The sequence below is a fragment of the Pristiophorus japonicus genome, chromosome 4 (genome assembly GCF_044704955.1).
Source record: "Pristiophorus japonicus isolate sPriJap1 chromosome 4, sPriJap1.hap1, whole genome shotgun sequence".
Lineage (NCBI taxonomy): Eukaryota > Metazoa > Chordata > Chondrichthyes > Pristiophoridae > Pristiophorus > Pristiophorus japonicus.
The window spans coordinates 231,846,207-231,871,853 of record NC_091980.1 but is presented as its reverse complement, the minus strand read 5'-3'; the positions used below and the strand labels follow the sequence as shown (position 1 = coordinate 231,871,853).

The following is a 25,647-nucleotide window of genomic DNA, read 5'->3' as shown; positions in this document are numbered from 1 at the left end:
ACCTCCTCTTTCCACTTCTGTAACATTAACTGCCTCTATCCACATCTTTCTCCCACTGCTGCTAAAATCATTGTCTAAACCTTCTCAAATGATTTCTTTGTCAGTCTCCCAAGATTTACCCTACATAAACTTGAACAACTCCTCAAAGTGCCAATACTGTTATCCTGTATCCTGCTCCCCTATCACCCCTGTCCACTTACTCTCCATTGCCCCAAGTATTTTGTTACATTTTAAGGTGCTATAGAAGTACAAGTTGTTTAATACTATGCTATCTGTGCTTGATTCAGACTTGCATTTTGTGAGAAAAATTGTAATATGCATACACAGAATAACTGCTCATTAAAAAGGTTTCTTTGAGCAATGCTGAGGTAGCATATTGGAGCGGTAGCAAAGCAGACTGGAATCTGTAGTCTACCTACAAAATTTTATATTTTGCTTGTGCATGTGTGTTGGTAGGGAAACTGATGTCTCAAATAAAACTTAAAAAGTTATGAATGTAGTTAAATCATTTTTGACCAATTGGTACTACCAAAATACATAATTCTGGATTTTTTTGATGGATACTGGGATGTTTGTAAGCCGAGTGACACAATATCTATGTGAGATGTTATTCAATGACTAATCTGGTTTGTGACAATGTTAGGCTCTGAATTATGATATTTTGGTGGTCATCATAAACCAGATGGGATGTATGTTATCACTGCCTCCTCCCGCCTACAATTTTAGAGAAGTACATATTCTACTAGTCGCAGTATGATTCAAGGCCGCTATATGGCCAAAGTGCTGAGAATTGTGCAATGTATTGTAATTGGGGCAGAAACACACAGTACAGATGTCCCCATATGGTGATGTGTATCACACAGGTGTGCATAAATGCTACAAACCTGCTCATTTGCGATTCATAGAAAATTGACTAAAAAGGCCATAGTAAAACCAATTTTTTTTTTTCAATCAAAGAATAATGAAACCAACTTGATTTCTGCTTTTGTATGTTTTATTTTACTTCTATTCTTGAGCAATGGTTGGAAAGAAACTTCAGTTAAGCGATCAAGCTACAGAGTATATTTGCATATCGGCTGAATTCTGTGGTTTGATCACCTGATTGGTTACTCATTGATATGTGCAGAAAATAGCTCATGTTAATCATTAGCTTTTCTTAATGGAGAAATTTCTTCATGTGGTTATATGACGTAGATTACTATGGCATTGGTGCATTTGTCCTGTGCGGCATCACAAGCCTCACCATGGCAATGACTTGAAAAGAAAACTGCAGAAGCACTTCAGCTGCTCAGAAATACACTCATTATCTTTTCCCCATTTTATATGTTCTATTGATCTCCATAATGATCAACCTGCCACCAGTTACCTAACATGAACAATTGAAGGGCAAGATTAGTAAATTAAATGACCTGAAATAGTGTCGGACGATGTAGGAAGACCTCCGTTTAATGAGATTATGCTAGTTTGCTCGTGTCTTGCTTTGGTGCGAAAAAGGTTTCATATTTATCTTTCAAACTTTGCAATCATTAACACACACACTGCTAAAACGAAGGCTTCTGCTCCCTCATGAACAACATTTCTACAGAATTTAATGATTCCACTCTTATTGTAACTGCAATTTGGCTTTATTTAGTCGGGTAGGTATTCAGAAGACCATCAGGCCCATTGGTGCTCATCCTACCCAGTTGATGGTTGTCATCTCTCCAGTTGTTCGGAATGCTACCTCCTGAGAGAGGTAAAAGCAAAAGGGAGAGTGGGGGGGGGGGGGAAAGGAGGACAATTTCAGGGTGGAAAAAGTTTGGGAAAATTCCTCCTTTATTCTCTGACAAATCAAATAAGCTCCAGGAGCCCCATGTTACCCTGGCTCACCAACCAACGAGGCTAATTAACCCATTGCCACTAGCCAATGTAGGGGTGGAGCTGAGGCCAAAGGATTGGGAGGTTTAAAGTCAAAGTTGGGCCAGTTCGGCACAGCACAGCCAAGGCTATATCCTCCAATGCCACATAGCTGATCGCATCAGACTCAAAACGGCGACATAATCAGAAATGTAAAAGTTAGGTGATAAAATTATTTGGGGTCAATTTTGGCTGAGACCTGACATAATAAATTGGTGGAATGGTTCCCTCTTTTTAAAGCAGATGTGCCCTGTCTCCATAGGGAACTGTTTAGTCTGTATTGTGGCCTCCTTTGATATTGTAGCAAAGATGAAGTGTACATGTGTGGGATCGCAGGCCTGAGCCATTGTTGCCGTTCCCAGGCATTTTCCATTGGAGCATCAATGCAGTGCATCATCCTTACATAAAAATATTACAAATAACCTTGCAAAAGAATACCATCTTGCTGCAACACTGAAGGTTTTTAACAGTTATTTCTTTCTTATGCAAGTTCACGAACACTTGCTTGCACGATGATTAACACAGGCAGTTCAGATGTATATTTCTGGACTTGTTCTTTACAGATTTTGCACATTACTTTATTGTAGATGGATTGCACTGCTTTATACATCTGATGGTCGCGCTGTAAAGTTGACATAGGATGTGTGGTTTTGTTTCAAAATGCTTTGCATTGTGCTGCAGATTGGAGCATCAGTAGAGGTGAAGGGGTCTGAAGGCTCTTACCAGGAGGCTGCCATTAATAAACTGACAGATGCCAGCTGGTATACTGTAGGTGAGTGAACTGTTATGGGATTCTTCTGTTGATGTTAACCACCATTCGTGCATAATCCCAATTGTGGTTTATGTTTTGGTATTGGAGTACAAGTTGAATATTGGTTTACATAGTTCTTGAATTGTTTCAGCTTTGTAGTATTTTATTTATTTTGTGAAAACCTTTCTTCAGTGTGTATTTGAGACTAGATTCATAATGCTATTTATTTCAAATGCACAGTTAATGTTTTGAGAAAGTATTGAGATTCTTTCTACAGATCTAGATGCTCTGTCCCACACACTTTGCGATGCCTTGTACATCACAGTATATACGATGCCCATCTCACCTGAAAGTCATGTAATCCCCTGGGAGAGGTGAAAATCAGATTAAATCTAAGCCAGTTAGGGGTGGGAGGGGGGGAATCTGGAACATTCCCTCTCCGACCCCCTTAGGCAATCAAAACTAGTCCAGGAAACCACTCTGGCCCTGACTAATATCATACAGTACCGACCTTTTGCATGAGGTGATCTCTGCCCCAGCTAGAAATTGGTCCCGTTCTCGCTGTAGGATCCCCATCGTGTTGTATGTTCAGATGTTTATTTTAAGTTTATGAATGTATGCAGAAGTGCCAATAGTCAAATTTAGCAAAAAGAACTAACTGATAAAGTTGATGGTTTACTTATCAAAATTTATGTTCTTCTGAATGATAAATATTGTAACCAAAGTAAGCTTTAGAATGGCTTCTAGCATCCAGCGAAAAGAAACCATTCTGTTACAGAAGAATGTTTCTTAATTGAGGAATTCTAACTGAAATTGGTAGATAGTAGAATTGATATTCTGGAAGGGTGAGGTGAAATGAGCCAAAGACCCTTCTTCATCTGACCCAATTAATTACTAACCCATTCTTTTATTTCCTAATTTCAGTATCTCAGTTAAGATTGATTTTCAACTGGAGACTTGGAAGAAGGCTGAATATCTAAACTTGCTTGTCAACATTAGAGTTGTGGCATAATTTTAGATGCATGTTTTTCTATTCTGGAGAATTAATATTCTTCTTCTACGATCCTCCTCCCACCAACAGAGCGCACTGTGGGTGTGTCCTGAACCTTTCCATTACTATCTTTGTTAATATAGTTGACACCAAATGCATGCAGTAGAAGTCTCTGTAAAACAAGTTTGTAACTAATCTCATGGTATGGTGATAACACCACTACAGATGATTTTGGCTAGGAAAAATAAATGTCTACTGTATTTTGTGCTCTTAATTACTTCGCACTGACTCCTGTCTGGGTATTAATACGATCAGGTCAGATCGGGGAACTATACCTCAGCATAAATTTGTGCCTTCAGGATAGGCAAGGGGGAACAGATTTGTAATTAAATACATTTAAATGAAGGAGGATCTTTTGCTCATTTAGAAACATAGAAACATAGAAAATAGGTGCAGAAGTAGGCCATTCGGCCTTTCGAGCCTGCCATTTGATCTCATCCTTCAAAATACCAATTTTACCATTGTTACATTTCAACTTTAATGTCCTGCACTGCAGACAGGACCTCAGTTTAACATTTCCTTTGAAGGCCACAATCTCTGGCAACATAGCACTCTCTTGGTACTGCACGAGATTGTTAGCCTAAATGATTGCCTCAAATATTGATGTAGTGTTTAAACTTGCAATCTTCTGACCCAGAAATGAGACCTAGTAACCAATTGCGCAAATAAAAGCTGAAGCTAGAAACCTTTTATAAATTTCCATTAAATTATAAAATCCACTTTTAAATAACTGAATTAATGTGAATCATTAGCAACAAAGTTTCAGTTTACCGTCCTTGCTCTGCCTGTCATTACTTCTAGAAGAGATGCACACCATTGGTCCTGTCTTAAAATGCATGCAATTGAAAGTATGTCCACTCGATAAACTGATCAGTTTAATTTAATCTTGCTTTTCATTTTCTGGTTCTGTTTTTTTTAAACTTTTTTTTCGTATCAATCTTATCTTTTTGGTTTTCTAAACAGTACTGTAACTTCTGATTTCCTGTACAAGTATTATCCTCATTGGCGCAATAATGAGACTAACCATGCCACTTTTATTATAATATTGGTTAGTTCCCAAATAGCATGTTATACTGGGTGTTGCACTTATTATTTTGATATTTTTGTTGTTTTATACAAGTACAATAAATAACCACTCCATTCCCCAAAGACTTTGATCTATGTTCTTTGGGAACTTGCTAATGAGCAACTTTTACAAAAAGGGCTGAAGGGGCTTTATTATATCTTGTGTGCTGTGATGCGGTGAAACATTCACTCTAGATTTCCTTTTACAATTTTAATATCTGGTTTATCTTACAGGGTTGCCTCATATGGTAAACAGTGTTGTGTATGTTCCTCCAGTGGCACCAAAACGCTCTTCAGGAGGGGATTTTGCTTCCTGCCTCTAGAGGAAACGTGCCATTGGCAAGGAAATTAAATTATAACTGCCAGTAGAATTTGGCATCAGCTCTGCCAAAGGTGGGATGTCCTCTTGACATTACTCAACCAGTATGGATGTTGCTGTAACATTGGGAAAGGTCTGCAGCCAGAATGATGGTCGTAAAAGTTTTTATTGTAACTACATATGTGCATGATTTTTTTAAAACTGTGTATGTGTATGAATTTTTTGCTCATCAAGAGGATGTTAGCACTGTGATTTTCTTCCATTTCCCATATGAGGCACCTGGTTTCCTTTTTGAATGTTTACCAATCTAGGGACAGTTTTATTTAGCGTGTGCTTGCACACAATTGGAATGGGATTGAGACTTCCAAAACTCATTGCGTATCAACCCTTTACTCCCAGAAGAAATGGGAGGCTTTCAACCCAGTATGGGCTGTATTTGACTCTATTTTCCAAAGGAGAAATGCTAGCTTCTAGCCACTTCATCACCTGAGCTCTTCCACTCCTCTTCCTTGAAAGATTTGAACTTGCTTAGTTATTCTGGTTTTGCCAAAACTATCTTGATTTCGTTGAATGGAACAGGCTAAATGGCCTACACCTGTTACTTTGGGCCCAAGTTTCGGGCGGCGCCGGACCTGGACGCCTGTTTTTCGCGCCAGAAAGTGCACCTAAAAAAAACTTACCTATTCTCCGGCTCCCTGCAGGCTCTCTGGAGCTGGGCTCGGCGCAGCACGAACTGTGGGGGGCGGAGCCAGGTCCCGGCATCGCTGAAAACAGTGCCGGGACCTCTGCACATGCGCGCTACAGTGGGCGCGCATGTGCAGTAGCTCCAGGCGCCCAAAACTGTGGGAGGGGCCCGAAGCACGCAGCCCCTAGCCCTGGCTGAATGGCCTCACTGGGGCTGCGTGCATAAGGCTCCTCCCACCCGACCTCCGTGTCTCTCCCCCCCCCCCCCCCCCCCGAGACCCGACGCCACCTACCTGTAAATCCAGCCCGAAGTTTTGGGCCCGGTCGTTCAGCCTCCTTCACTCCCTCCCCCACACCCGCCTCTCCCCTTCCCTCCCTCCCTCCTCCCTCCTCCCTCCCTCCTCCTCTCTCCTTTCCTTCCTCCATCCTCATCCTCCCACTCCCACTCCTCATCCTCCCAATCCTCATCCTCATCCTCCCAATCCTCATCCTCATCCTCCCACCCCCATCCTCATCCTCATCCTCCTCCATTCTCCCCCTCCCATCCCCCCTTCTCCCCCTCCCACCCCCCACCCCCCCCCCCCCGCTTCCCTTCTCCCCCTACCCCTCGCCTCACTGTCAGAAACATAGACAGAAAGTAAGAGACACACACACACACAGACAGAGAGATAGAGACACTGACAGAGACACACTGAGGGGGCCGTCCCAGCACGCTGTTGGAGGACTCCCGGCGCTGCAGTCGGTAAGTAGAAAATGTTTTATTTATTGATTTAAATTTTTTTTTAATGTTTTATTAATTTTTTTGGATTGATTTATTGATGTATTTATCATTTATTATTGATGATGGCTCTTTATTTCGAAAACTGAAGTGTTTAATGTTTGTTAACTTCCCTTTAAACCCCCCCCCCCCATTCCCTACGCCTAATTTGTAACCTACGCCTGATTTTCTAAAGTGTAGACAAGGTTTTTTCGAACGTACAAAAATCTTCACTTACTCCATTCTAAGTTAGTTTGGAGTAAATTTTCACTGCCTAAACTTTGAAAACAGGCGTAAGTGGCCGGACACGCCCCCTTTTGAAAAAAAAAATTCTGTTCCAAAGTGAAACTGCTCTAACTGACTAGAACTGGAGCAAACTAAATGCTGAGAATTCAAATTTCTAAGATACTCCATTCTAAACCAGTTGCTCCAAAAAAACAGGAGCAACTCAGGCCGAAACTTGGCCCCTATGTTTCCAGTACAAATGGATTGAGCTGCAAGCAACAATTTAGCTATATTTTTGATAAAACTTATCATAGTACAAATTTGTACATTTGGGAATGTTAGCAAGTCGCATAACCACTAAATTACTGGGCTTTTGCACGGTGGCATGTTTAGCACCTACTAGTCTGCACCTGCAGTAATTGTTTCTAATTAATGTTATTTAGGATGCGCATTCCATTCAATGTTCTTGTATTTTCTAATTCTGAGCAGTTTCAGAAAATATAGACAAATCTGAGTGCAAGTCTTACAAAGCCCCCTTTTAGTCACAACCCCAATTAAGACAGTATCTCTGAAGTAAATTAAGTGCTGAGAATCACTTGGAGATTTTTTTTGCAGACAACTGTAGAGTAGCAGTGCCTTCAACAGAAAATACAAATACTGCAGCCAGAGGTTTCTTTATCACTAGGCTGTAAAATCCTAGGCTGCCTGTGCTGTGGAAGCTATCCATTTTTGTATTGAAATGTCACAATGTACAATAACAGAGCAGTATGTGCAAGTTGTTACTATTTCTGGCTGCTGCACCTTCCCTAAAGTCTGCGGAAGGTACTACGCAATATGGCATTGCAATACAGAGGATAAAATCTACAGCACTAGCAGCCTTCTGTAATATAGAATCACAATTATCCTGTAATATAGAATCACAATTATCCTGCAATATGAAAGGGATAATTGTATCAAATTCAACACCTAAGCTCAAGTTTCCATTAGCTACATTGAAAGATGAGACAAATAACTTAAATTTGGAAATGCATTATAACTTATTAGTACTAATTAATATATTGGTTGTTGTCATTTGCTTTTATTAAAACAATATTTTTAAATATATGGTTATATGATATTGCTGATTTCACTTTTCTTGATAATTCTTGTCATCTGTTTGTGACTTGCTTCATAATATTTTCAAAATAATTAGCAGTACGAGCTATTTTAGTCTGGCGTTAATTTTAAATAAAACTTATAATACGGCAAATTTAAGATGGATTCACTGGCCCTGAAATTGCAGCCTCTCGGGGTGCATATGCTGTGCCCACTCGCCCAAAGTTCCGTGTTTAGGCACGCAAAATGTATGCGCCGAAATCCGGCACTTGCAAACTGTCAATTTCTTTTGACAGTTCCAATGCATCTCCGAGAGAAGGGCCTTCGTGGGTGGAGATTTCTCCGTGCCCAGCGAATGTCCTTCAAACTCGTATGCCTGGGAAAAGCAGGCGTAAGAGTTTTAAAAGATAGAAAAATGACATTTTATTACAGAATTTTATATTAAAAACCCTGTCCATTAAGTTAAGTTTATTTTTAACCCTTTTAAAACATTTTCAGAAAAATAATTTTTTTCCTAAGACCTTTAATTTAATTAAATTTCAATTAATTTTAAATATGTGAGTTTTTTTTTTACTTATTGTGTTTGTGTTTTGGGGGATATTCTCATTGATGTCTTCATCCTCATTGAAGCCCTCACCCATACCTTTGTTACCTCTAGACTTGACTATTCCAATGCACTCTTGGCTGGCCTCCCACATTCTACCCTGCGTAAACTAGAGGTGATCCAAAACTCAGCTACCTGTCTCCTAACTTGCACCAATTCCTGCTCACCCATCACCCCTATGCTCGCTGACTTACATTGGCCTCGATTTCAAAATTCTCATTCTTATTTTCAAATCCCTCCATGGCCTCGCCCCTCCCTGTTTCTGTAATCTCCTCCAGCCCCACAATCCCCCCGAGATGTTTGCACTCCTCTAATTCTGTCCTCTTGAGCAACCCTGATTATACTCGCTCAACCATCGGTGGCCGTGCCTTCTGTTGCGTAGGCCCCAAGCTCTGGAACTCCCTGCCTTAACCTCTCTGCTTCTATATAGCTCTCTTTCCTCCTTTAAGGTGCTCCTTAAAACATACCTCTTTGACCAAGCTTCTGGTCACCTGCGCTAATTTCTACTTATGCGGCTCGGTGTCAAATTTTATCTCTCAATATTCCTGTGAAGCGCCTTGGGATGTTTCACGACATTAAAGGCGCTATATAAAAACAAGTTGTTGATTGTATGAGCTCTCATTACTCTCATTATCAATCAGAATACTCTATGTTCATTGGTGGTCCAGGCCCACGTGATCCCAGGTCGCGCTTATGTTCCTGGGATGCGTGGGCTTCTGCTCTGGGCTCTGCATCTCGTCCTCGGTCCAGAAGTGTTTGCTCCTCCAGGACCACCAAGTATCTTTGTAAAAACATTCCGGTTGGAGGCATCCACCTGCGGGAAGCCTCCGACCACAATTTTTGGCCCACTATTCTTGTTGAGCTCCAAAAGTACTGTTAAAATGTAAAAGCTTGGTGAGGTAGTCGCTTACTCCCTTGACAGATTGATAGACATTAGGAAATGCTATATGTGAATTTCAGACTATACCTTTAACACAGCATTGTTCTGGACTTTGCAGACTGTGTTTCACGATTTATTTCTCGTTCCAGGAACTCAATGGGTAGTCTATGTTTTAACTCTAGTATAGTGAGGGTGTGGTTGAAAGAAACTTCACTTTCAAATACAGTTGTGTCAACTTGCTTAGTTCTTTCCAGTTTACATAGAAAGTACATTGGAACCTTCCTGTTGGATATGTATGTGTTGTCGTACTTAACAATATTATACAAATGCCACAGTATTGTGCAGTACTGTGACATTTGTATAATATTGGTGAGTACAACAACACATGCATATCCAACAGGAAAGTTCCAAGGTACTTTCTATATAAACTGTAAAGAACTAATCAAAATCAGTAAATTTTAAAGATGATTTATAACAGTTTGGTACATCTACATTTAGTTTGAGCTCTCTACCAACAGTTTAAACTCAGGCTCACACCAAACCCCAGTTTCTACAAGCAGGCATGCATGTACTGAAACCTGTGTGGGTAGTAAATAGGAATGGTGTGATGCAGGGTTTTCAACTTCCATTTTATCTCGGTACAACAAACTGAACATGCTTCCTGTCTACTCATGAAGGTGAAAAATAGATTGCTTAGGGGAAAGCTAATACGTTAAATGTATTGACAAAAAATATAATCACACAGAAGCAAAAGATGGTAACCAGTAGCTAGCAGTAAGAATTTGACTTAGATAGTACTTGGTGTTCTGAAAATATGAGGATGTGAAATTGTTAGTAGTATTTTTCCCGAATATTTTAGTTGAGTGGCAAATTCCGTGGAGCCCTTTGTTGCTACCACAATATGGAAGTCAAAATAGGCTTCAACACACCTGATCAAAGTTCTTTCTAATACCATTCAAATAAATAGGATGTGAACACTTATGAGAAGTTTTGATGCGGTAAATTTGGGAAAAACTATTTCCACTGGTCAGTAAGTTGATAACTAGAGGGCATAAACTTAAAATTATCACTAAACCAACTTAAGGCAACGTTATGAGACTTATTATTAACACAAAAGGATGTTGGGACATAGAATGGATTGCCAAAAGCAGTGGTGGAAGCAGTATTCATAATAGATTTTAAAAGGTAAGTGAACATATATTTTAAAAAGGTAAAATTTAGATGGGTACAGGTTGAGGGCACTGGAATAGGACTAAATGGTTCATGGTTTCAGAGAACTGGCACAAGTATGAAGGACCGAATAGCTGCCTTCTGTTTTGTTAAGTTCTGTGAATGGTGGTTTCATGACTGTCTGTTGAGAGGTTTGTTCATGATACCTGCTCAGGGATTATAACAGTGCAAATTGGTATTTCAAATAAAAACGGAAAATGCTGGAAATACGCAACAGGTCAGTCGGCATCTGTAAGAGAAAAGACGGGGTTACGGTGTTTTGGCTGTGTATCGATCACCAGAACTAGGACTGTCATAACCTGAACACAACAGAAAAAAATCATAGTCTTTTATCTTTATAGATGCTGGTTGCCCTGTTGTGTATTCTCATCTTCCTTGTTTTTATTTCAAATTTCCATCAGTGCAGTTTTCCTTTTTTACATACTGAAATTTCAAAGTCGTATGACATCAAAGTGAGTGACACTTGTATAATATTGAACTAGTTTTTTCCTCTTCCACCAACGGGCAGCTTGCATATATTAGCATTTCAAGAGCATGAGATACACCAGCTAGGCCCCTTCCCCCTGGAAATGTGGTTGTTTCCTGGCAGCTTAGTATATTTTTATCCCAGATATGGCAATGGATCCCTTTTATTTAAAAAAACCTACCTAATGGCAATCTTTAAATTACATTATTCTGTATTTTACTCCAAATACTCTGATTCAGCTACTTTGAGCACTCCTGTAGACAAGCCCTATCTACAAACTGAAATGTGCCTCTAGGAACAGCGAGCTCGGGTTGAACAGAAAACTTCTATCTTCTTCGTCGACTTTGGAAAGCAACAGAACGCTTGATTAAAACATGTCTTAGGCTGCAAATCGCCAAACAAATTTATTAACCGGTAAATAGATAAGTGAACAATAGCAATGTTAATTGCAGATTTAACTATCCATCATTGGTAGATGGAAAATAACAGTTGAGTTTGCTTCCTTAAACTTCGATATGAGCTGGACCTGACTCAAGGTCCCTGACTAAACCTTGCGTGGCAGTTTGTTGCTGGTCTACCATGGAGTCTTTCTAGCCTACCTATTTTTCCCTGATGACGTCAGATGGATTTCTCAATCAGAACAAGATAGGCTGAGAGATACTTTTAAAATTTGCCCAGGACAAAGGAAATAAAAATTATGTATCTCTTAAATGCAAATAGAGCCGCCAATCAACCCTAAATTCAAATAAAAACCACCGGATGCTTATATTTAAATAGGGGCATGACCTTTCTCTCTGATACCAGTTGCAGACAAAACAGTTGTTCTGGGTCTATTTTGTCTCGAAACAAGCTGGACTATTTTCTGTAAGTAAATAATTTAATTGGATGAAAGTTGTCAACAGCATTCTTCATTTATGTCAATCAGACTAACAAAAAGTAGCAATACAGCTTTTTTACAGATTGAGGCATGATGAAGCTCTATTATTGTCACAAATAACAACGAATATTTTTCTAAATTTTGATTTATATTATTGTCCAACTTATGGCTGGATTTACAGTAAATCTGATCTGGTTAGCAGTTTATGCCATAATTCAGGATATAAATCTGCTTGATTTCTGTTTTTGATTTGGACACATTTTTTTTTCTCTCCAGTGTTTGATGATGGAGATGAGAGGACCCTTAGGCGCACATCTCTATGCCTGAAGGGAGAGAGACATTTTGCAGAGAGTGAGGTGAGCAATCGTTGACGAGATGTTGTTAGAAGTTGATCTTTATAATACAGACCAGTAACTTCAATACCTGCTTTCAGACCCTTGATCAATTGCCACTGACAAACCCAGAGCACTTTGGCACCCCAGTCATTGGGAAGAAAACAAACCGAGGAAGGAGATCGTCCTCTGCTCCCGCGTAAGTGCCATTGTACTCGTGTATACTTCTTGTTTTGTATCAGTTATTTGTTTTCTTGTCCCAACAAAAGTATATCCAAGTACACGGATCCAACTGGAAACCGTTGTAACGGGATTTAAAATTCTGTTGCTAACAAGTGAAAAGACAGCTCCAAATAATTTGGAAAAATCGGCTTCCAAACACTGTGCTCATTTGTATTTGCTCATTCTCTCTCTCTCTCGCACATTCTCTCTCTCTCTCACACTCTCTCTCTCTCTCTCTCTCTCTTTCTTTCCCCCCCCCCCCCCCTCTCTCTCTCACTCACCATAAAAATCACCCTCCTCTGCCCTTGCTTTGCTGGTGTGTGTGTGTGTGTGTGTGTGCGCGCGCTGCTACAACTGCTGTCCCTCATGGCTGACGTTGGGAACCGGGGCAGTGCCGGCACTGGGTTCCAGGCACGGAACCTGTACATGCATGCTGGTAATGTCCATCTTTTGTTACTGTTTGTAGCTGATTGTATTTATTCATTAAAGTTTTAACTTAAAAATGTAGACTCACCCTAATGGAAAAATTGTTTACCCGGAATAGCCCAATCCCCGAGGGACCCGGATAATCGAGAGTTGCCTGTAAAGCAAATTTTGAAAAATCCAGCTTTGAAGAACACATTTCTGTTTTAAATAAGTCTGCAGACCAAAAGTCATGTTTTACAGATAGGAAATGGACTTTGGATTTTTATAGCGCCTTTCACGACCACCGGACGTCTCAAAGCTCTTTACAATCAATGAAATACTTTTGAAGTACAGTCACTGTTGTAATATGGGAAATGCGGCAGCCAGTTTGCACACATGCAAGCTCCTACAAACAGCAATGTGATAAAGACCAGATAATTTGTTCTTTTTGTGATGTTGATTGAGGGATAAATATTGGTCAGGACACTGGGATAACTCCCTTGCTCTTCTTCGAAATAGTGCCATGGGATCTTTTACGTCCACCTGAGAGAGCAGACTTGGTTTAACATCTCATCTGAAAGACGGCACCTTCAATAGTGCAACGCTCCCTCAGCACTGCACTGGAGTGTCAGCCTAGATTTGTTTTTTTTGTGCTCAAGGCCCTGGAGTGGGACTTGAACCCATAACCTTCTGACTCAGAAATGTGAATTGGAGGAATAGCCCTTCAGAACTACTGATCTGGGCTATGTAAATAACAAGGGTCAGGATATTTACTAACTAAAGCTGATACTATCAATCAAAATATAATTTAAATTCTTTAGATAACTCACTGAGATAATACTCGCTGGTCATTTTGTTGCATGTGGTAAAAATCAACCTTAAAATTACAAATGTTAAGCTCAGTTGGATAAGTGTTTTTGGTAATTACATAAAAATAGCATCTTTAACAAGCTGTAGCAATGCGAGTTGTCTCAGACCAGTATCTCTGGATTCTCTGTTTTCTGTTTCCTACCTCCATCCCTATAATCTGTAGTCCTTTGGTCAATTCATTAACCAGGTAAGTTAATCTTTTTGCTGCTGCTATCATGATGCCATATTAACTGTTGGAAATCATGCCATTACTACTTCAATGTATTTACTTATTTTTAACTTTTTATCTTGTGCTGTGATAAGTTTTCACAGCTGTTTTTTAATATTTCAGGTTATTCAAAAAAATGGTACACCACACTTGTTGGTTTGTCTTTGCCTCAATGTGTAATGGTTTATGAGGCAAAACCTAAATTGAACCCTGAATGATTCATAAGTGTCAGTCTTGACTCAGTTAGTCGTACTATTGCCTCTGAGTCAGAAGGTTGTAGGTTCAAACCTCATTCCAGGATTTAAGTACATAATCTGGGCTAACATGTAAATGGAGTGCTGAGGATGTGTTTGAGATGCTGTCTTTTGGATGAGATATTTAAATTGAGTCCCCGTCTGTCCCTCAGGTGGACTTAAAAGACTCCAGAGAACTCTTGCCCTTCTTCAAAGTGAGTTCTCCTGGTGTCCTGATCAGCAATTATCCTTCATCCAACACCACCAGAAACAGATTAACTGGTCTTCCTTTACATCTGTGTGCAAATTGACTGCCATGTTTCCCTATGTTAGAACATTAAATACACTTCAAAAGTCCTTCATTGCTGTGAAGTGCTTTGAGATGCCTTGAGGTTGTGAAAGCTCCATCAATATGCAAGTTCTTTCTTTCTCTTAGGATTCAAACAAATTCTCTCTTCAAATTACTGCTTAATTCACAGTTAAATATGCTTTTGATTGTATTATGCAATATGATAAGTATTTTGCCCTTGTAATTATCTGCGTACATACATAAAGCTTAAATATTTGTTAAATGCTAATACCTGTAGTGATTATCTTGAAGAATTTGTGAGATTTAAAAAATATATTTTATTTTGCAGACCTGAGGATGAAAGGGAAGAGGAACCAAGTGAAGATGAGGATGATGACAAGCGACGTCTTAATGATGAACTTTTGGGGAAAGTAGTTTATGTAGATTGTAATGGAGACAAGAGAAAAGGCTGGTATCCAGCTTTGGTAAGCGAGATACTATTGATCTACCTTTCAAACTCTTGATTTAAAATACATAATTGGATCATTATTGCATAATTTTAAACATTTGTTTTACTCTGGACCAAAACTTCTAATATGTTTGTGAGTGATTTCTTGATAGAAATAATGGGCCCAAGTTTCCACATGATTCGCGCCTGATTTTTAGGAGCAACTGGTGGAGAACGGACTATTTTAGAAATCGCAATTCTCCACATTTTTTTTTTCTGCAGTTCTAGTCAGGTAGAACAGTTCTAGTTTAGAACAGAATTTTTTCTTCAAAAGGGGGCGTGTCCGGCCACTGACGCCTGATTTGAAAGTTTCCACAGTGAAAATGTACTCCAAACTAAAGTAGAATGGAGCCAGTGAAGATTTTTGTAGAACTGAAAAAACCTGTTCTACACATTAAAAAATCAGGCGCAGGTTACAAATTAGGCGTCCAGAATGAGGGGGGGGGGGGGGAGAAAGGGAACTCATTAAATTCGACAATAAATCCTTATTTATACTTCTACAAATATTATACAAATAAATCCAACCTGAATAAACATTTATAAGCCAAGAAAAGATTAAATAAACCATCTTCCTACCTGTGTGAAAGTGCTTCAGCCAGGGAGAATTCTGCAGCCGTTCGTGCTGCTGAGCGGGAGGGGGGGGGGGGGGTCGGGGAAGAGAGGGGGAGGGGGAAGAGAGGGGGGGGAGAGAGAGAGGGGGGGGTGGAGAAGGGAGAGGTCAGATCGGATCCAGTCCGGGGGTCGGGTCGGGGAACAGGAGCGCGGGTCGGGTCGGGTCAGTCGGGGGGGAGAGCGGGGGTTGGGTTGGGTCTGATCGGCCGGTGGGGGGAGCGGGTGTCGGGGGCGGGGAGCAGGAGCTGGCCGTGGGAGGAGCCTTATTCACGCAGCCCCAGTGAGGCCATTCAGCCAGGGCTAGGGGCTGCGTGCTTCGGGCCCCTCCCACACAGTTGAGCGCCTGGAGCTACTGCACTTGCGCGCCGACTGTAGCGCACATGTGCAGAGGTCCCGGCACTGTTTTCAGCGCAGGGACCTGGCTCCGCCCCCCCCCCCCCCACAGCTCGTGCTGGCTGCGCCGAGGGCCAGAGGACCTGTAAGTAGGTGGGGAATACCGAGGATTTTTTTAGGCGCGAAAAACGGGCGCCCAGCTCGGAGGGGCGCCCGTTTTTTTTCTTGTGGAAACTTGGGCCCAATGTGTGTTTATTTACTGGTTGATTTAGAAATTAACATGACTAATGTGCGATAAGGGTATTCAATTTATTGCACTAAAACCACTTGTCAGCCATGGCTCAGTTGGTAGCACTCTTGTGTCGGAAGGTTGTGGGTTCAAGTCCCACTCCAGAGACCAAAGCACCAAAATCTTAGCTGACAATGCAATCCTAGGGGAGTGCTGCACTGTTGGAGGTGCTATCTTTCAATGAGACTTTAAACTGAAGCCCTATCTGCTCTCTCAGGTAGACGTAAAAGATACCATGGTACTATTTCGAAGAAGACCAGTGGAGTTATCCCCCGCAATATTCCCTTTAATTTTTTTGGGGTGTGCAGCCCTGCACGGTTTTTCCTATTTATAAGCCGGTCAGCTGGCTGCGCAGGAACTGCGGAGCGTGTGTGACTGTGCAGCTAAAAAGAACATTAATCCATGGTGCGTGGCCAATATTTATCCCTCAATCAACATAACAAAAACAACTTATCTAGTCAGTACCACATTAATGTTTGTGGAAGCTTGCTGTGCACAAATTGCTGCGTTCCTACATCACAAAAGTGACTACACTTCAAAAGTACTTAATTGGCTGTAAAGCGCTTTGGAATGTCCTGAGGTCATGAAAAGCGTTATATAAATGCAAGTCCTTTTTACTTTTTTGTGTAAAGAGACCATTTTAATATTAAGCATACCCATAATCTGATGGGATTGAATTCGATTATGTGCAGACCAGTTCTTAATGAGTAATTCAAGACTTTTTGAGAGGTAGTGGTTTAAATGCTAGTATCACTTTTATTGAAGTAAATGTATTGTCAGAATGAAGCTTGTAGTAGATGGAACAATTATGATGTTGCCTCGAGTGTACACTTTGGGGGAAAAATGCCAGATATTTCTATTATTCTTTCTCCTTTTCCCCTACCCCTCTCGGCAGGTGAATCAAATACAAATACAAACACCAACTGAGATTCATCACATCATCATAGGCAGTCCCTCGGAATCGAGGAAGACTTGCTTCCACTCCTAAAATGAGTTCTTTGGTGGTTGAACAGTCCAATACGAGAGCCACAGACCTTGTCACAAGTGGGACAGACATTCGTCGAGGGACGGGTTGGGTGGGACTGGTTTTACGCGCGCTCCTTCCGCTGCCTGCGTTTGACCACTTCACACTCTCAGTGTTGAGATTCGAAGAGCTCAATGCCCTCCTGGATGCACTTTCTCCACCTAGAGTGGTCTTCAGCCAGGGTCTCCCAGGTGTCAGTGGTGATGTTGCACATTACCAGGGAGGTCTTGAGGGTGTCCCTATATCGTTTCCACTGCCCACCTTTGGTTCATTTGCCATGAAGGAGCTCCGCATAGAGCATTTGTTTCGTGAGTCTCGTGTCTGGCATGCGGACAATGTAGCCTGCCCAGCGAAGCTGATTGAGTGTGGTCAGTGCTTCAATATTGGGAATGTTAGCCTGGACGGGGACACTGATGTTGGTGCGCCTGTCCTCCCAGAGGATTTGCAGGATCTTGCGGAGACATCGTTGGTGATATATCTCCAGCGACTTGAGGTGCCTTCTAAACATCGTCCATGCCTCTGATCCATACAGGAGGGCGGGTATTAGTACAGCCCTGTAGACCATGAGCTTGGTGGTAGATTTGAGGGCCTGGTCTTCGAAAACTCTCTTCCTCAGACGGCCGAAGGCTGCACTGGCACACTGGAGGCGATGTTGAATCTCCACATCAATGTCTGCCTTTGTTGATAGGAGGCTCCCAAGATATGGGAAATGGTCCATGTTGTCGAGGGCCGCGCTGTGAATCTTGATGACTGGAGGACAGTGCTGTGCAGCGAGGGCAGGCTGATGGAGGACCTTTGTCTTATGGATGTTAAGCGTAAGGCCCATGCTTTCATATGCCTCGGTGAATACATTGACTATCTCCTGGAGTTCAGCCTCTATGTGCGCAGACGCAGGCATTGTCCGCGTACTGCAGCTCAACAACGGAGGTTGGGGTGATCTTTGACCTGGCCTGGAGGCGGCATAGGGTGAACAGCTTCCCACTGGTTCTGTAGCTTGGGTCCACTCCAGCGGGGAGTTTCTTGACTGTGAGGTGGAGCATGGCTGCGAGGAAGATTGAGAAGAGGGCTGGAGCAATGACGCAGCCCTGTTTGATCCCGGTCTGGATGTGAATTGGGTCTGTAATGGACCCGTTGGTAAGGATCACGGTCTGCATGTTGTTGTGGAGCAGGCGAAGGATGTTGACAAACTTTTGGGGGCATCCGAAACGGAGGAGAACGCTCCATAGACCCTCACGATTGAGTGTCAAAGGTCTTTGTAAGATCGAAAAAGGCCATGTATAAGGGCTGGCGCTGCTCCCTGCATTTTTCCTGCAGCTGTCGTGCTGCAAAGATCATGTCCGTTGTGCCCCGTAGGGGACGAAATCCGCACTGTGATTCCGGGAGGAGCTCCTCGGCCACAGGGAGAAGACGGTTGAGGAGAACTCCCAATGGCTGATAGCAGGGAGATTCCCCTTTAGTTGCCGCAGTCAGACTTGTCCCCTTTTTAAAAAATGGTCACGATCACTGCATCTCTAAGATCTCCCCACATGCTCTCCTCCCTCCTGATGAGAGAGATGAGGTCATGTATCCGCGCTAAAAGCGCCTCTCCGCCATACTTTAGCGCCTCAGCAGGGATTCCATCCACACCCATAGCCTTGTTATTCTTGAGCTGTTCTATGGCTTTGCCTACCTCGTGCAGCGTTGGAGTTTCACTGAGTTGGTGGCGGGTTGCATGCTGTGGGATGGAGTCGAGAACACTCGAGTCAAAGGTAGAGTCTCAATTGAGGAGATCTTCAAAGTGCTCTTTCCATCGGGCCTTGATGAGTGTTTCCCCGTTCTTGGCCAGCAGTGGGGTGGGGCCTTGGGAGTTTGGATCATAGGTGGCCTTGACTGCAATGAAGAATCCTCGCATATTGTGGCTGTCGGCCAGTTGTTGTATCTCCTGTGCTTTCTCCATCCACCACCTGTTCTTTAGGTCCCAGGTTTTTTGTTGGACCTGAGCCTTGAGCCGTCTGTAATGTTGTTTTGCAGTTCCAGAGTTGGGTTGTTGCTTGAGGTTCAGAAATGCTATCTATGTGTTCTTTGATCTCCTGATCATTTTCATCAAACCAGTCCTGGTGTTTTCTGGTTGAGTGACCAAGTGTCTCTTCACAGGCACTGGTTATAGAGGCCTGGAGGGCAGACCAAGCGCTGTGGGCATTCAGCATCTCAGGGTCATCAAGGCACGCCAGATTAGCTGTGAGGCGCTGACTGTATAGGGCTCTCTTAGCTGGGTCTTTAAGTGCCCCGGCATTTTTTTTTTTGCGGCACTGTTTCTGTTGTCCCTTCTGCTTTGGGGCAATGTTAATGTCGATGATGGATCGGATTAGGCGGAGGTCCATCCAGCAGTCAGTAGCTCCTGTCATGGCACGGGTGATGCGCACATCCTTGTGATCCCTGGCTCGGACGATGACATAGTCGAGCAGGTGCCAGTGTTTGGAGCGAGGGTGTTGCCACGATGCCTTGTATTTGTCCCTCTGGCAGAACAGGTTGTTGGTAATAAGGAGTTCATGTTCTAGACATTTTGTCAGGAGGAGGGTACCACTGGAGTTGGCTTTCCCTACCCTCTCTCTGCCAATCATGCCTCCCCAGAGGGCTGTGTCTTTGCCAACCCTGGCATTAAAGTCACCAAGGAGGATCAATTTGTCACCCGTGGGCACGTGGGACAAGATGTCTCGAGGTTGAAATAAAAACCCTCTTTAGCCTCATCCGTTACATCGAGTGTAGGGGCGTACATACTGGTGACTGGCGCATTGGTTCCGGGATAGGGTAAGATGAAGAGTCATGAGACGTCGGTTAACCCCGCAGGGGACGTCTTTGAGGCGGTCGACCAGCTCATTCTTGCCTGCAAAGCCGACTTCATGAAGGCGGTGTTCTTCCTCTGGTTTTCCTTTCCAGAAAAAGGTATAACCTCCACCATGTTCCTTCAGCTGGCCTCTCCTGCCCACCGGGTCTCGCTTAGGTCGGCGATGTCACTGTCAAAACGTCTGAGTTCCCGAGCAACTATGGCGGTGCGGCGTTCCGGTCTCTTGCTGTTGGAATTGTCCATGGGGGTCCTGATGTTCCAGGTCCCAAACTTCATATTAGCGAAGTGGAAGATGCCTGTGCATGAGTTCTTTTAACGTGGGGTGGCCGCTGCACACCGGCAACTACACAGGCTTAGCCGAGCAAGGCCTTGGTCCAGTGGCAAGGGGGTCCAAGAAAACTTGAGACCAGGCACAGCTGTATAAGCCTCATTGCCTATGGCGAGGTGTTGGCCGCAAGCTCGGTGCTGAGTAGCGCCATTGATGGTCGATGGCCCGAGGCTTGGCTGAGGGGACAAGCATTGGGAAGGTCACTTCCAAAGTTATTTTAGAAGTTTAAAAGTATTTCCAAATTGTGTCGAAAGATTAAGAGTTAATTAAAAGTTGTTAAAAATTCGCAATTTAAAAAAAAAGTTTATAAAGGTTGTTTAAAAAGTCAAAGATGTAGACCAATAATAGATGTTTAAAAGTATTTTGATTAAAAGTCTAAAATGTAAGTTTTGAAAGTTCTCCCAAATTGTTTAAAAAGTTTAAAAGTTGATTAAAAGTTTAAAAATTGATTAAAAGTTAGTTAGAAGTTTAAGATGTTGGGTTGAATGGCGGCGGCTGGTTCAGCGCCGGCCCCAGAGTCTCTTCGGCCGGTTCGCCGTCCGCTCCGAGTCTGTCAGCACAATGAACAGCTGGTGTGCGACTTTGATTAGGCATTTGCTGTATGAAGGAACTCTAGTTGCAGCAGGTATTCTCCATCTCAGTTGGTCCTGAACACATTCTAATAACATTTTGGTCCCTTACCCACTCAGTGTCACAAAAATTATATGAATTAAAAGAAAAGAAAAACATTGTGACTGTTGAACACAAAAGAAACCTTTTGTCTGTTTGGAGAACAAGTACATTCCTATATTTTGAGACTTAAAATACACATGCTTTTTCGACCAATAATGTAACTTTCAAAGTGGCATTTCCAATATTCACTTCTGAGGACTTCACTGCTATTGTGACTGTCAAAAAGATGTACGAGGAGTATATTTGAAAGGATAGATTGCATTTTAAAAATTTTCACATTGTAAATGAACCTTGAGGTATTCGGAAGTACAATAAAACCAATTTTTGAATTATTAACAAAAAGTAAGTTAGCAGAGAGAAAATACCCTTGCAAGAGGCAACCCTAATCTAAATTAGATTTTTTTTGCATGTATATATTTATTGCAATTTCCCCTTTCGTATGAAGGCCCACTATTTAATGATTTTGAGCTCAGTAGGGAGGTTCACAGTTGTGAAGTACAGAGCCACTCAGCAAATGGCTTATAAACTGTAAATTCGGGTAATCGATATCCAGGAAGCCACTTATTTGTGAAGTCCAAAATTGAAGACCTAAAGTGATGTACACGCACATACATGGACAAGCTTTATTGGATCAAAATGTCCTTGACCATTTTCATGATAGCCTCAGCGTAATGGCGCTTTAGTGTAGCACTCAAGGTTACAGACCAGACAGTCCCAAGATTTTGTTCCTGGTTTGATGAACTCTGGTTGCATTTGGATTGGCCTTGGTTCCCCCTGGGCTGGAGAAGGGGAAAATCTGCTCGCGTTTGAGATTTTGAGTGCATCCCAGTGACCCCCTGCTGGAAAATGTGGTTCTGGTGAGAACAAGGCAGCTGTGATAACCTAGCATAGTCAAACAGCTTACTAATATTTGATGTTTAGGCTTGTATATCAAGACACTAGGTAGGACTGCCAGTGCTCATGAAATGATATCTCTGCAAATCTAAATGATATTATGAGAAGACGGGTCGGGGGCGGGGGACACACACAAGGGAGGGGGAGACATGTCTGACTGATTCATTTCACATTTGCTGTTGCTTATTAAGCTTTAAAGAAATGTTTGTGAAAATTAACTCTCTATTTTTTTCATTTTGCAGTGTACTTAAGGGAGATGGGGCGGGGTGTACTTTTCATACAATCTGCTCCTCCATTTTGAGTTCTTTAACCAATTGAACATATTTGCAAACTAATAAGCGAATGCTTTATTTAAACAAACTATTTTTCCTTCTTATTGCTGCCTGCTCGAATCATAGATCATAGAATGTTGTGTTGTAAAACATGCTAGTGTGGCTCTACATCGTGTGTTTTGGGCTTATCTGGTAACAGATTTTAAGATGGCTATGATGAGATTTGAATTCCAGTTGGGTGATATACCTCTAGAGCATCTTGATGTATGAGCCAGGCCCCAGAGTGACTTTAAATATTACCAAATATTTTTTTCTACTCTCTTTGGCATTTTGCTTTTAGAATCTTTTCTTAAAAAAACTACTAGTTCTCTTCATTTCAGGTGCTATCTCCAAGTTGCAGTGATGAAATCACTGTGAAAAAGGACCAATGCTTAGTGCGATCCTTTGCAGACTCCAAATTGTAAGTGTAAATAATATGAAATGTATGGATACAAAACAAGCTGTTGCGAGTATGTTAAAATACAAGATAATTATATCACCATGAGGAACCATCTCTCCCCAAAAATCTATACCGGCATTGACCTATTTTAATAATTTTTGAATGCTGAACTTAATTTTGAAGTGAGGCTATACAATGGATTTCATACCTCTATGGAGATGAGATATTATTCTGCAAACGATCAAGAAGTGACACTAAATCTCTAAGAAGGTTTTGGCGAGCTTCATGCTTAAGCATGTAGTTCACAGAACCGACTTTGAGACTGTCAGAAGGTTGCGGGTTCAAGTCCCACTCCAGGGACTTCGAGCACATAAATCTAGGCTGACACTCCAGTGCAGTGCTGAGGGAATGCTGCACTGTCAGAGGTGTCGTCTTTCAGATGAGACGTTAAACCGAGGTTCCATCTGCTCTTTCAAGTGGATGCAAAAGATCCCCTGGCACTATTTCGAAGAAGAGCAGGGGAGTTATCCCCGGTGTCATGGCCAATATTTATCCCTCAATCAACATCATTGAAACAGATTATCTGGTCATTATCACATTGCTGTTTGTGGGAGCTCGCTGTGCGCAAATTGGCTGCTGCATTTCCCACATTACAATAGTGACTATACTCCAAAAGTACTTAATTGGTCATGAAAAGCTCTATATAAATATTTTATTTTCTTTTGTATGCAAATGTGTATTCCACCTTTGTTTTTAAAATAAACAATATGGTTGGGATAAATGATTTTTTAAATTCTTTAATGGCAAAAGTACTTGACTATAACAGCTTTTAAATTCTACTCCAATAAGCGAAATTGGGGTCTTTGAAATTTTTTTTTGTCCAGGCAGTGTTTGGGGAGGCTGAAGGGCGGAAGTCAGTCGGGAGCGGGGCGGAAAGCGGGCAGTGTCATCAGCGTCGTGCTGAGCACCTCTTGGAGGCGGTAATGGACCTTAAGGAGAGGGTCAATTTGAGCCCCTAGGACCGTTCATATATTAATAACTTGAATTAGATACATCTTCGTCTTTTAAGTTTCTGTATAGTAGTTAATAATCTATTAAATAGAAGCATGGCAATGCAGCTCAGTCCCGTGGCATGCACATCCTGCGTCATGTGTGAAATCCAGGATGCTTCCTGTGTCCTAGACAAACACATGTGCAGGAAGTGTCGTCAGCTGGAGGAACACGAGCTCCGGGTTTCGGAGCTTGAGCAGCAGCTGGCGTCACTGCAGTGTAAACACAAGGCTGAGAGCGTCGTGGATAGCGCGTTTCAGAAGGTGGTCACCCCGCAGCTTAAGAGTGTGCAGCTAGAGAGGGAACGGGTGACCGCCAGACAGAAAAGGAGGACTAGGCAGGTATTGCAGGAGTCCCCTGAGTGAATCTCGCTCTCCAACCAATATTCGGTTCTGAGTGAGGGCAATGGTTCCTTGGGGAATACAGCCAGAGCCAAGTTTGCGGCACCACGGGTGGCACAGCTGTACGGGGGGGGAAGGAAGAACAGTGGTAGGGGGATTCGATAGTCGGGAGCAGACGGGCGTTTCTGTGGCCGCAGACATGAGTCCAGGATGGAATGTTGCCTCCCTGGTGCCAGGGTCAAGGATGTCACTGAGTGGCTGCAGAGCATTCTGAGGGGACGAGGGTGAACAGCTAGAAGTCGTGATCCATGTTGGTACCAACGACGTAGGTAGAAAGAGGGATGAGGTCCTGCAGGCTGATTTTAGGGAGTTAGGAAAGAGATTAAAAAGCAGGACCTCAAAGGTAGTAATCTCCGGATTACTCCCGGTGCCACGTGCAAGTGAGTATGGAAATGGGAGGATAGAGCAGATGAATGCGTGGCTGGAGAGATGGTGCAGGAGGGAGGGCTTCAGATACCTGGGGCATTGGGGCTGGTTCTGGGGGAAGTCGACCTGTACAAGCCGGACACGTTGCACTGTAACGGGGCCGGAACCAATATCTTTGCGGGGAGGTATGCTAGTGCTGTTGGGGAGGGTTTAAACTGGCAGGGGGATGGGCACCAGGATGTAACAATAGAAAGGTGAAATAAAGTGCTCAAGGGATTGAGAGAGGCAGAGAGCTGGAAAGTAAGGTATTCGGTGGAGTCCAACTAAGAGAGAAGACAGGATGGTCTAAGCTGGGTTTATAGTGTATGTATGTGAACCCATGAAGCGTAGTAAACAAGGTACAGGAACAAATAGCCATGTGGGAATATGATGTGGTAATAACTGAGACCTGGTTCAAAGGGCAGGATTGGGTATTAAATATTCCTGGTTATAAGGTGTTCAGGAAAGATAGGGAAGGAAAGATAGGAGGTGGTGTGGCAGTATTGGTAAAAGAGAATGTTGCAGTGCTGGAGAAGGAAGATGTCCTGGAGGGGTCAAGGACAGAATTACTATGGCTAGAGTTAAGAAATAATAGTGGTGCCATTACATAACTATAGACCACCAAATAGTGGGAAAGATATGGAGGAGCAAATTTGCAGAAAAATTAGAGAAGTACAAGAATTATAGGGTAGTTATACTGGGGAACGTCAACTATCCTAATCGTAATAGTGTAAAGGGCAGAGAAGGGGAAGAATTTCTGAAGTGTAGTCAGGATAACTTTCTTGATGATCATGTTCCTGGCCCTTTGAGGGAGGAGGCATTGCTGGTTCTGGTTTTGGAGAATGAGATGGAGAAAGTGTCAGTAGGTGAACATTTAGGCAACAGAGATCATAGTATCATAAGGTTTAGATTAACTATGGAAAAGGAAAGGGAACAATCTAGAGTAAAAATGTTTAACTGGGGGAATGCCAATTTCAGTAGGATGAGAACGGATCAGTTCCAGGTAAACTGGAATCAAAGATTGGCAGGCAAAACCGTAGTGGAGCAATGGGCTGCCTTTAAAGAGGAAATAGTTCAGGTACAGTCAAGATACATTCCCAACAGGAGGAAAAGTAGAGCAACTATAAAGCCAGAGCT

The 25,647-nt window shown here is 42.4% G+C and overlaps 1 protein-coding gene across 4 annotated transcripts in view; it reads left to right on the top strand.

Annotated features, from left to right (window-relative positions):
- arid4a (AT-rich interactive domain 4A) overlaps positions 1–25,647 on the top strand; it is a 131,451-nt gene that overhangs the window by 38,046 nt on the left and 67,758 nt on the right. For 3 of the 4 annotated variants that reach the window (XM_070879142.1, XM_070879140.1, XM_070879141.1), the window contains exons 5-9: positions 2,578–2,668; positions 12,177–12,256; positions 12,334–12,431; positions 14,809–14,944; positions 22,596–22,675. In XM_070879142.1, the coding sequence (XP_070735243.1) occupies positions 2,578–2,668; positions 12,177–12,256; positions 12,334–12,431; positions 14,809–14,944; positions 22,596–22,675 (485 nt within the window). Of the gene's footprint in view, positions 1–2,577; positions 2,669–12,176; positions 12,257–12,333; positions 12,432–14,808; positions 14,945–16,552; positions 16,607–22,595; positions 22,676–25,647 lie in introns of those variants that run through there. The other variant, XM_070879143.1, reaches the window with a different exon arrangement.